The sequence below is a fragment of the Eufriesea mexicana genome, unplaced genomic scaffold, assembly GCF_001483705.2.
Source record: "Eufriesea mexicana isolate 0111107269 unplaced genomic scaffold, ASM148370v2 scaffold1767, whole genome shotgun sequence".
Classification (NCBI taxonomy): domain Eukaryota; kingdom Metazoa; phylum Arthropoda; class Insecta; order Hymenoptera; family Apidae; genus Eufriesea; species Eufriesea mexicana.
In genome coordinates, this window is record NW_016909873.1 from 305,275 (window position 1) to 317,620 (window position 12,346).

Here is a 12,346-nt window from a genome sequence, read left to right on the forward strand (position 1 = left end):
TCCTGCAAATATCGCTGCTTCGTCGACGACAAATACCTACCGTCGACTCCTCTCATGAATTGCAAATTCGCGCGTGTTTTCTTTTTTTTTTTCTTCTTCTTTTTTCTTCTTTCTTTCGCCTTCGCTGTCGCTATTGCCGCGTGGGTTCAGCTCGAATTTCACCCGGAGAACAACGTATCCGATTGAACGATTTAATCGTTAAGTCGATCTTCGAGTCCGGTATCATGGAAAAAAATATTCGCGTAAAATATTCACCTATGACACGCGCGACTCATCGGGAATTTCGTCGATTCCATCGACGTTAATTCCGTGGAGCCGTATGATGGAACGGTTTCATCCATCTTCTCGGCTTTCGTTGTCGATGCGTTCCACCGGAAGATAGTCACCGCCGTAATCGAATCTCTTCGTGCGTGGTTGTTGGTCGGTACGAAGGAAGCAATGGATCGACGGAAGGATTCGCTCCGGTGTCGTTTCCCTACGCGAACACGTTCATTTTTCCCGTACGGGTTTCACTCGGGAAACCCCTCCGAGAGCGTTCGTATCCGATGACGAAGCGCAAACGTTCGTCGCGCACTCGTCTCTGATCCGATTCGGCGGTAATTTTTCTAAGCGGTTGCTCCGATCTTTGCTTACAGGTCGTACCTAACGATCGCGAGCAAGGACACCGAAGGATCGGAAATCTCGACGTCGCGACGCCGAGAGCGACGCCGAGAGCGACGCCGAGAGCGACGGCGACAACGAGGCCGGTGATAGAGCCAGGGATAACGACGATAGCAACGGGTAAACGGGCAGATGTAATCCGAAAGGCGTCAACGACAAGCACGAGGACGAGAAAATCGCGTGGATCTCGACGAAGTTTGTTCTAAAGTTTGTTATCGAAGGAAAAAAGTGCCAAAGAACTGTGGAAAATTAGCTGTAAGGTAAAGATCCGCGGGACGCGGAGTCTGACGCGCGCGGCAGAATCGGGAGGACGGGATAGGAAGGCGAGAGAGCGTGGATCGATCGAGAAGATCGCGGTGAAAAGGAAAATCGAGAGAGGATGAGAAACAACGTTCCACGAGAGAAAGAAGAGTGGCGATAGGCGAAGGGTAGAGAACGTGGATCGGGCTGAATCCGGGTCGATCGGTGTGATGGTCTCGGGGTGGTGCCCGTGCGTGCCGATCGGCCGCCGGGAATCACCGGCCCAGCAGCAGTCGGCCTCCTCTTCGAGGAGTTTTGGAGCCGACGGTGCACCCTTCACCGTCAGCGCGGCGACCGATCGCGCAGAGATGGTTCAGATGTTTTATTACGAAAATCGCGGCAAATGCTGCAAGAAGCTCCTCCGATACAACGGATATCCAAACAAGGTAAGCGAACGTATTCTTTCCATCGATTTTCATCTTTCCAAACTTTAAAACGAAAGCTAGCCTGTTCATCGTGCACCCGTACTGAAAAAGGAGACCTTTGGATCTCGGTCACGCGCGTTTTACATATATCTTTTCGTCGTTTCGTTCGCTTCGAAACAACGTCGGAGCACCAACTTTAATTTTCTCCAAACGACGTTTCACGCTGCTCCGGAAGAGTTTTCGGGACCGAAGAACGTAGAAAGATTCCCGTTCCAAGTTCACGACAGGAACGGAGACGAAGAAGGGAAAGAAAAGCCCCCGGGGAAATAAATCGATTCGCTATCTGAATAGCCATTATGCGGACGTGGCTTGGAGGCAAGCACGAAGGCCGGGAGGTTGGTAGGTTGGGACGTTGGCTCATCGGTAGCAGCAGCCAAAGCGCGCGTACACTCGGAGAACTCGGAAGACGAAAGGCGAAAGAGGGAGAAGAAGGGTGGGTTAAGGGGCAAAGGAGAGTCGATGCCTTAGCCGCGTTGCTCGTGGAACTGGGCTAATGCTTCGGAGTTTCAGAACTCGTATCGGCCGGAATTTTCTTTCGATAACCGAGTTATTATTCATCACGGCCATTTATTACCCTCGCTTCGGTTTTCCTTCTTTTCTGCCCTTCGAATCTCGTTTCGCCCAGCCGAATCACCGGCGTTCTCGCGATTCGTCGCCGGTCGAATTTTCTTTTTTCGCCAGGGGAAAAACGAGAGGCCGCGTTCGGACCAGAAACGAGAGTATCCGACGTATTTTTACGAGAGGATATTCCCATCCTCGATCGCCCGTAAAATATCGCATCGAACCACGCGAAAAATGCTTGCGTTCTTCATCTTATCGTTCCAGCTGTTTATCCTCGTTTCATCCACGACTTTTCTCCGACGAAATATTCTTCTTCTTCCTCTTCTTCCTCTTACGCGCCGCGACAATGCGTTCAACGAGAAACACGCATATGTAGGTGTGCGAATCGTAAAACGACGATATATTCCGTCCTCGCGTCTACGATTCGTGGGTCTACGACGCGGCTGATAGTTCCTCCTTGATGCAATCTCTCGAATATGTACGAGTAGGATTAAAGACTCTCCTCTCTCTCTCTCTCTCTCTCTCTCTCTCTCTCTCTCTCTCTCTCTTCCTGTCTCTTGAGAGGAAAGAGTCCCCCGATTTTATTTTCTACGATATACGAGCGTCCTTTGTCTTTGGCCACACCGGACAGTCGATGCGACGGCGATAAGAGATAACGACGATGACTCGTCCGTCGCGAAAAAAACAAGCACGCTCACCGCGTGTTATTATTCCTCGGTTCCTCGTCTTTGAACTTTCATTTCGAGTTACTTTCGCTTGCACGAGCATGTATCATACGAGGAGAGGCATAGCCAGCTAGAGAAAAGAGGAAAAATTGAAGGCGTATTCGCTGGTGCACGCTCGTCGCAGGTATCCGAGCGATGCAGTCGGTAGTCTAGATAAAAGGGAGCATTGTCTAGCTCGTTAAATGACCTAAGCGGTGACCTCTCTGACTTTCAGTGTCGCAGACGTTCTTTATGTCGGCACGGTTAAAGATATCCCGGATGAAAGGGTTTCGTTTCCTCCACGGCAGCTTTACCTTTTCACGCGGGTGACACACGCGCGAGCAAACGAGAGGGAAAAAGTCACGAGATGATCGAGGAAAGGAAAAAGGTCGCGAAAGCTATTGCCTTCGTTTATCCATTCACCGTTTCGCTCTTCTCCGTTATTTCTAATTTCGTAAAAGGCTCGTCAACGGGCACAATGTCGCGCAATCTCGAATACCTAGGAAAAGAGAAAATCGTCTATCGTTCGTTATCGTTTTTCCCCGTCGGCCCTAGCCTGTCGCGTTTTGCTTCGAAAACGATCGCGGTTCCGTTCCGCTTTGCCACGAGCGATCGCGTGGATGATAAACGAGCGACAAGCTTCGAGGCTTGCAGTTTTATCCGGCCAAGTTTATCTCGTTGTCTCCAACGAGAGAATGAAACGCTTCGCGTTCTCGCTCTCCGTGCCGAGTTATTATCCGTGTTATCGCCAGCTCGTGGAATGCGCGAAAACTACGGAAACACCGATCACCGCGACGGCCTTTGATCAATTATATTGTACGTAGTATCTGAAATGGTAATCGGCTCGTGCCGAATAAGAGCAGCTTTCCATTGTTTCGAAGTGGAAAAACGCGACGGTGGAGAAAGAAATCGCGTGGAACGCGTGTACGCGACGCGTATACGTGTCCGTGTGAAAAAGAAAGGAATTCCTGGATACGAATGCGGTATCGAGATCGATGCAACCGCTAGAATCGAGGAGACTGGTTTGTTCTCGAGCCAAGGGACGTTGGAAAACTCCGATAACGGATGAACCCGAAGACGAGCTCCCCGGCTGGGTGAAAAAGCAGCGCTGGCAAAGAAACGTCCCGATTCTTTCTCCGAAGAAGGTGGATCTAGCGTGGATCGCGACGAAAGTCGAGCGGAATTCGAAAAGATTCGATTTCTTTCGCTCTTGGCGTTGTAACGAACGCGAGAATCGACCGGATTCGTTTTTGTTCGCGATAATATCGTATCGTCGCGGTGTTTGACGGGGCGACGAAAACAGTCGCGTTCTCGCATAATAACCGCGTCGCATTTTCCCCGAAATGCGAAATTCCTTTCTTCTTATACGCTACGTCGTTCTCGCGCGTGATCGATCGTGACGACGGGGCAACGGGACAAAGCGCGCGGCCGGATGATATCCGCTGTGACGAAATAAAGCCCGCGCTAGTAGCACGATCAGACGAAGTAGCGGAGACGCGAGAGTGGTAAAGGTAGCGGAAGAGAGAGTGGATCCAGGAGCTAACGATACGAAGAGAGACGCGCGATGGAAGGCGGCTGGACAAGGGTAGGGAGAGGAGGATTCGAAGCGATGGCAGGAGCAGGAACGGCAACCGAATGAGTGCGGCGCCGCGCTGACGGGGCTGTGGCGGGTGGGTTAGAGGCGGAGAGCCAAGGGGCTAGGGGTTGCAGGAAGGCAGAGGGAGCGGGATCCAGAGGTTAGGACGGCGGGAGGGATGGGTAGAGCGAGAGAGCGAGAGAGAAGGAGCGATGGCAAGGATGTGGAGCGAGGAAGTGGGAGGATGGCATGGGGTTCGAGAGAAAGAGAGAGGGGCGAGAGTAGGAGGGTGGGGGGGGAGAGAGAGAGAGAGAGAGAGAGAGAGAGAGTCGGGGAACAGGGAGAATCGCGGAAAAGAGGCAAGAGGGTGGATATTCCAGGCTGCACCCCGTGGCTGTCCCAGCGCATTGCCATGGCAACCGACCCTGAAACACCCTGCGGCCGTCGCACCATCGGAGCTTTGCTTTCCGATGATAGTAATAATGTATCCTCGCTTTCGTTGATGTAGGTCGCAGGACGTTACCGCGTTACCAACGGAAGACCACTTTTTCCATCGACGTCCTTCTTTCTCACCGGTCACGATTTACAATTACCACGCTTTTCACCATGCTTTTCTCCTTCCTCTGGTCCTGCCTCTCCGCGTCTTCTCCTCCTCCTTCGCCTCCTCCGCTTCCTCCGCTGTTTCTTTTTTGCCCTACTCGAACTCCTTCTCCTTCCGTTTTGCCCTTCGGCAGTACCAAAGCTTTCCTGCCGTTCTCCGTCGCGTTTTCCACATTCCACGAGTCGTCTGTGACGACTTCTCTTCACCGTCGCGATGACGATCGTCGACATCGGTTATCGACTGGTTTACGCGGATGAGGGTACCCGCGAGTACGATCGACGAAACGTTAGCGCGGAAACACCGTCGGGACGTTTGGTCGCGCGTGAAAGACGCGATAGGGAAAACGAAACGCGAACGAGAAGAAAGAAAAACGGAGTTTGAGTAAAACATGACGTGTTTGTCGATGCATCGCGGTGAGTGGCGTCGGCGTTTTTAATCGGCGCCACTTGTTTCTAACGACCCTCCTTTGTTTAAGTCCCCACGCTGCGCTTCAACCCCACGATATTCCCAACCTCCGTTTCCGCCACTCGTCTACTCTATCCCGCAACCCGTTTCCTGTCACCCGTCACCCGTTACCCGTTACCCGTTACCCGTTACCCGTTACGCGTTACTCGTTACTCGTTACTCGTTACTCGTTACCCGTTACCCGTTGCTCGTTGCTCGTTGCCCGATGCCCGTTGCCTGTCATCCGTCACCCATCACCCATCACCCATCACCCATCACCCGTCTCTCATTTCTCCGCTACTCCGCGTGTCCCTTTTCGTGCCGTACTTTGCCTAGTTCTTCCACGATTAAACGATCGACGAGCGGCACAGCTTCCTCGTGGTCCATTTCCTCCCCTAGCTTCCTTCCGCTCTCGCAAAACAACCGTGTACGCACGATATCGCCGATATCCTCCCGCCACGCGGTTCGTCGATATCGGATAAACGATCGATCGTTCCTTTGTCGCTTCCGACCTGCCTCCTTCTTTCTCCTTCCTCCTCGACACCGAGCGTCAAAGTAGAGTCGTTAAGCTTGCCCTAGTAGCTGTCTAAAATGCAATTTCCACGGTAACGAGTCGACGATGCGCCGCTTAATTGCTTCGGTGTACGAACTTTCTCAACGATTAACGAACGTGGTCCCGATGTCTCGTTTAGAGAAACGTCCACGACTCGTAACGGTTGTTACGTCGCGCGAGACGCGACACGCGAACCTGAAAAAATCGACACCGAGTTTGTCCGAGATCTTCGAGTAGCAACGAATTTTAGCGGAAGAGCGATCCCTTGATCGGCGAATGGAAAACGAGGAAGGAAGACGAGTGAAGGGAAAGGCTGGAATTTAAAGGTGAAAAGGATCGATCGGAATCGAGTGGAGGCACACTCTGCGACTCTTGCACGGCGAGTAATCGCGTGAGATTCATTCCTCCTCGAGGCTACGTTTGTTCGACGACGAAAAGTTGCCGATAAACATCAGCTATTGGACTCTCGCCGAGTTTGTCGAATCTCGAGTAGAAAGGGTAAGGGAAGATAAAAATTGGAATTAAAATCGGTGCTCGTTGGAGGATCGATGCACGAGGCAGCGGGGAATTTTCGTTGCGAAATCTTGAACGGCTTGCAACGGGTACGGTCGAAAGGGAAGAGACCGTTACCCGTTTCGTTCAACGACTCCATTACGCGTGCAAGATTAAGCCCGTCGTATCTAATTAGGTCTGTAACGTGGCAGGTGTAAAGTATCGCCGACCGTGCCGTCGCACGGATCGGTGGGTACCGCGATTTCTGGGATTTCGTAGAGAACCGGATTTAATCTAGGCTGCGCCTGTGTACATTCATGAGCGTGTACCCGGGGTAGATATGTATAATTTACATATATAACGTAAACGCGTATATAGATGTATATATACTTACATATATGTATATTTATCGTCCGGAACGGCATCGCGTTACCGGGCTACCGTTTTCTCGAGCGACTAACCCAGAAAATACCCGGTGCTTTGTCCTCGGGAACTCGACCGCTCGAGCCTCCGCTGCCTGCTAACGGAAGGGGGAGAGAAATCGGTAAACGAGAAATTCCTCGAGAAAATTCCTCTCGCCATTCCGAATTCTAGTTAAAATTCCGGCCGCGTCGTTTCCTCGATTCTTCGGCAGAACTTTTCTCGACGAACCTCGCGAGAGGAAAGGGAACTCGCAATTTCTCCGGAACACGCGACCCGACGCGTTCACGTCGATGACACACGAATTCGCCATCGTTCCGGGCATCTCGATCACCGACCCATGCGTCGCCCGTGTCGTTTCTCCGACGACATCGGTATCCCGCGAGGATGTCGCGCGCAGACGTGTCCGAGGTGCGCGTCGTAGCTTATACTCGCGCGAAATTGCCGAGAGACGCGAATGGGGAAGAAGGAAAGGAACGGAGCGCGGGTCGAAGGCATAAATAAGAGTGATAAACAGGCGCCATCGAGAGGATAAACGGGTCGGGAAATACGTCGAGACGCAAAGCACGGGCTCGAAGACAGAGAGGAGAATAGAGCGATCGTCGAGGCAATGGACCAAGGCAGCGGATCATCGGATTATCCGGTATATCCGTAATAGAGCGAGCAAGGTACGCGAGATACGCAGCGTAGTTGGTCGCGATTGCGAGAACCGCGTACCGGAGTGCGCGTCACGCGTCGTGACATGCGAACGAGATTTTAGGAAATTAACGCGCGATGCGAGAGAACCCTTTGGAATATGGATCACCGGTAGCTCGTTCGAGACGCGAGGTCGATACGCCGAGTCGAGCGACGGAAAAACGAGCAAGGGGAACTCGAGAACGTATTCAAAGGAGGGCGCTTGCGACGGAGGAAACGCCCGTGAAAGTATTTTCCGCTTTGTCGCGCGCCTCGTTGTCGGAGAGACTGCGCGGATAGTAGTCGAGCGGCTCGTATTCGGGCTTAAATAAGCCGGACGATGGAACCGATTTCCTCTGCGATCCGTTACGCCGAGCAGACAATGCCGGCCAACGCGAATACATCGGCGCAGTTTTATCGGCTTACCGAACGAACGACAAACTTTCCCGTAAACTTTTCTTTCGCTTCCCTCTATCTTTCCCCGATCCACAGCGATTTCGTCCCTCCATCTCGTCGTATTCTCGCCGCGTAAAAATTTACTCGGCAAATCGCGCAGAATATAATTGAAACGACGCGCGACGATACCTAGAAAGCGTTTAAACGATCCCGTTAAATTCAGCTTCCGATGTACCCGTACTCTATTCGTCCGATGGTTTTACTTGTTCGTCGTTAGTGGTATTCATTTTCTAGCGTCATACGCCGCGTACCGTTCGACAAAGTCGCGCTCGGTATTTCATCGGTCGAAGGGAGGTCTCGAAGATAGTTGGAATGCCAAAAGACGAAGAGCGAGACGCAGAGGTCTACGCGACCGCGACCTTTGCCTCGTAATGCACGAATAATCGCAACTTCGATGCGCCACGTACTAAGGTATTCACGCGAGTCGAATGCCACTGAAAACGAACTTTATAGCGGCTATGCGATTCGCGAATTTAACGAAGCGTAAGAACCTACCTTGACCGTGACGGTGTTTAACGCGGAACCGAGGGTGCGCGACGCGGTCAACGACGTAAAACCCTCTCGAGATTTTGTCGTATTTCGAGATCGGTTTCGAAGTCGCCGGTGAGACGGCAATACGGCATCGCGTCGTGCGAATGTTGGTCGAACCGGGGCAAAAGAGATGCCGAAGATCTCGGCATATCGCGCGAGCAATCGGGGACGAAAGAAATTTCAAGACAACGCGTGGGGATGGCTTTGCCTCGAAGCGTTCCTTTGCTCGTTCGTTTTCGGAGCAAACTTGCCACCTCTCGCCAACTTTCGCTCTATCGGCTAACTTTCCAGCGTTCGCCCTGCCACCCCTAACCCTTTCGCGATCTTCGAGCTCGATCGTCGAGATTTACCGGAATCGTGGTATCTTCCACGATTTTCGTCGCGTACCTTTCGTCGCGCGAACCTTGAGTAGTCGAGTGTTTGAAGCGTCGAATATTTCTTGTGTGTGCCGCAGGTGCTTCTATTTCCGGAGGAAGGCTGGGCGAGAAGCGCGAGCAGTTCCTACTGGACTTTGACACCGTTCTGGTGGAGTCGAAGTCGATGCAAAGTGGTGGAAGTTGCTGGAACCCGGAGGTGAGTTTTGCATCGCGCCGCAACGTCCAAACGTATCCAAGTGTCGATGTGCTGATGTCGATTATATCATTGTAGCTACGTTAACGGGCACATTCGAAGAGGACGCGAGGAGCAATCCACGTGCACACCGTTACGACGTTTCGCCATAACCATATTCCTGCCGGGAACGGAAATTCGTGCTTTTAGGTTACGTGGTCGGAATATCTATGCCCTGGCTTGCCGCGCTTCCAGTCGAAAATTACAGGAACGATGCATCCGAAATTTCGGTATCCACTTATTTCCTCCTCGCAAACTATCCCTTCGAGTTCACGCTCCGTTCGTCGTGTATTCCAACGTACCACGACGACGCGCGTCACGCGTATTTCACTCGTATCTCCACCCGTGTCTCGACTTATTCCAAAATATTCCAACGTATTTCCACGGATTTTCGCCTATTCCCACTTATTCCGACATTTTTCTAGCCAATCGCGGCATTTTCGATACTCTCCTTCCAGTCTAATCCGTCGCGCCTCGATTAATTTTCGTCTGTTGGCTAGAGCCGCGTTAGCCGGTGTTTCGAGACGAGAAACGCGAGAAGAAAGAGAACTCGGCCGATCCAAAGTTCGGAGCACGCGACAGAGTCAACGCGGTTGAGAAATGGTTGCGGAGTACGCGTTCGAGTCGGCCGATCGTTCGTCGAAGAACGGCTAATTACTTTCAAAACTTGTCGAGAGAGGCAATTAATCGAGAAACCGATTTGCCAAGAGGGCCGACTCGCGTACAAACTTTCCACTTACTCTCGAACACACCGATTCGCGACAAGTCGGGTCCATACGTTGCCGCGGCGTCTCCTCTGACGCGCGTCCTTCGCCACGATATATCCGTCGTGGAAGTATACGTGAAGTAAGACGAAAAGACCGGAGAAAAGTGGCGTTTCGTGCAGAGCTTTCCTACATATTCCGGCGAGTAATTCCGACGAACGCCCGCGGCAGTGCGACCGCGACCAGTCTAGGCAAACAAACGGGCCGATGGAGCCTCGATTCGAACCGATTCGAACCAATTCTAACTTTCATACGGGAAAGCAAATACGACGCTGTTTGCGAGTTCGGACCGCATTCGGACCGCGTTCGCACGCGACATCGGTCAAAGCTCGGGACTTGGTTTGAAAATCCCGTTTCCTCGAGGTCGTAACCGCGCGTCGCGTAGCGTCCAGACGTTTTACCGTCGCCCGAATGGATCGCATAAGCTACGCATCGCGTGTCGATCGATACGCGCGATACATCATAGAATTTTGCGATTTTGATCGGGAAAGGTTCGCGATACGACGAGTTTGGAGTTTTCGCGTGTAACGAAGAACGGTCGTGTCGATGGCGAACGATACGGATCGAAATTCGTTGGTTTTACGTTTTATCGAGTAGCTCGCGGCACGGCGAAGCTTGGCCGAAAGAAATTTCAGTAGCGAAACAAGGAACGAAACGCGTGCAGGCAATCGATGCGAATAGGCGAAGCGCGGCGGGCAGCTCGAGCATCGAAAGGGTGCTCCGGCTTGGAACTTTCCTTTGTGAAGCGAATCGAGAACCGGAGGAAAAGTCAAAGCACCAGCCACGGTGGATTTTAAACCGAGTGTTGGATCCGCCGCACTTCAATGGAGAGCGTTTAAACTTTTAATGATCGTCGCCGGCTGAAGCGCTTGCCGGAATAAGCCCCTCGAGTCACCAGGGAGGGCAGCCCTCTCTTCCTCTCTCTCATTTCCTTTCTCGCTTATCCTCCCCCGCATCCGAAAACGGTCCAGCCACCCCTTTCTCCACCACTTTTTCCCTTTCGAGACCCTCCCTCTTTTTTTCTACAACCTTTCTTCCCTTATTAATTATTCTCGGCTCGTTTCGCGCGTACGACTCCACGCCCAGGCGGCGCTACGTTTCGTTCCCGTATCGCGATTTTCCTCTTTCCACGTATCAGCGCGATTCGCCGCGTATTTCGTTCGTCCGTTTCGATTCGCTACACCTTCGCCCGCGGCATTTATCGCAACACCGATCCTACTCGATAATATCGGTACCGCGTCCTCCGTAACGTAGAGGAAACGTTGTAACGATCGTCGGTAAGCGCGGCGCAGACAAACGCGCCGCGATAATCGTATTACTGATTTACGAAACGGTAAAGCGCTTACACCAAGACCCGAGCGAGTGCGTGTTTTTTCACGAGTAAACCGTTTCACAGATTTGTCGGGGACAGCTGGAAAATGTTGATCCGTGAAAATCGGCTAGCCGCTCGACAAGCTCGTTCCTTTAATTTACTTGGCCGAGGTCGTACTCCCGACCGTACTCGCTCTCTGTTCGTCCGGGGTTGCTTGCTTTACGTTATACGACCGATCATCGCGATTTCGACTACCCGAGTGCCTGCTGTCAACGAACATGTGCAATATAAACGTGCTTTGTTAGCCGTGGCTGAGAGTTTCCACCTAATGCGATGCGCCGTAATCCGTTCAGGGAAAATGACGAGTACCGTTATCGTATTTACCAATTACCCGTCGCTAATCGGTTACATAAATGAATAAATAAATATACATAAAGGAATAAATAAATTGAAATAAATCGATGGATCGATCGATCGATTTATTAAGCGCGTAACGTTCGCCTTACTCGTTATTCATCGCATTATTCCCGTTACAGGTACAGCACACAGGCAAAAATGGTAGACACCGGAACGGGCACGCTTTACATCATCGGTTCTTTCAAGAGAATGACCACCGATCCCGATTTCAAGGTACGCATACGTACCATTGCAGTCTCGTCGTTCTAAACGATCGAGACGACGCATCCAAAACTCGAAGCTGAGACTGGAAACTTGGAACGCGTGCAAACGCGATGCGTATGTACCTTTCGGAGGATTCGGTAACCTGAACGGTGTTTGCTTCTTTCCGTTGGCAGTTGTACCTGACGTCGAACGTGTCGTCGAGCGACTTCAACATGGGCTACAGTATGACTGGCACGTTGGAGCGTGGCTGCAAGAAGACCAACTCCTTTCAGATGACTCACTTTGCGGTAATTCGTCGTCGAGACTACGAGAAGGCCTACGAAGACTCGAATCCCACCTAGTGCCCGTCCACACCCACGCTCTCCGAGTGTGGGGATTGCGAACACTACGCGTAGAAAGAAAGGGGTGTTAACCGAATTACGCGCAGCAAGGCTCCCCTTTCGATTCGTTCTCGATCATCCGAAACACGGATGTGAAACTCGGAGAGGAGAATTCCTTTTCGATTCGCGGATCGAGCGGATCGATAAGCGGGCCAAAGTTTTCGCGTATCGCGATCTCCACGATTATTCGTCCTCGGTCCGCTTCGAGGGCACGGCAGATATATCCAACGATCGACAGTATTCGCGACTGATCGACCTTGTC

At 52.0% G+C, this 12,346-nt stretch overlaps 1 protein-coding gene across 1 annotated transcript; it reads left to right on the plus strand.

Moving 5' to 3' along the window:
- Positions 1-1,130: 1,130 nt before the first annotated feature.
- Positions 1,131-12,089, plus strand: LOC108548748 (uncharacterized). Its single transcript, XM_017901840.1, has 4 exons — positions 1,131-1,346; positions 8,853-8,971; positions 11,620-11,713; positions 11,878-12,089. Exons 1-4 carry the CDS (start codon positions 1,131-1,133, stop codon positions 12,043-12,045), a joined length of 597 nt encoding a protein of 198 aa, XP_017757329.1. The 3' UTR covers positions 12,046-12,089.
- The last annotated feature ends 257 nt before the right edge of the window (positions 12,090-12,346 follow it).

Coding starts and splice junctions, on each gene's coding strand:
- LOC108548748 (XM_017901840.1), top strand. CDS start 1,131: ATGGTCTCGGGGTGGTGCCCGTGCGTGCCGATCGGCCGCCGGGAATCA. Junction 1,347..8,852: donor ACAACGGATATCCAAACAAG/GTAAGCGAACGT, acceptor TGTGTGCCGCAG/GTGCTTCTATTTCCGGAGGA. Junction 8,972..11,619: donor GAAGTTGCTGGAACCCGGAG/GTGAGTTTTGCA, acceptor TTCCCGTTACAG/GTACAGCACACAGGCAAAAA.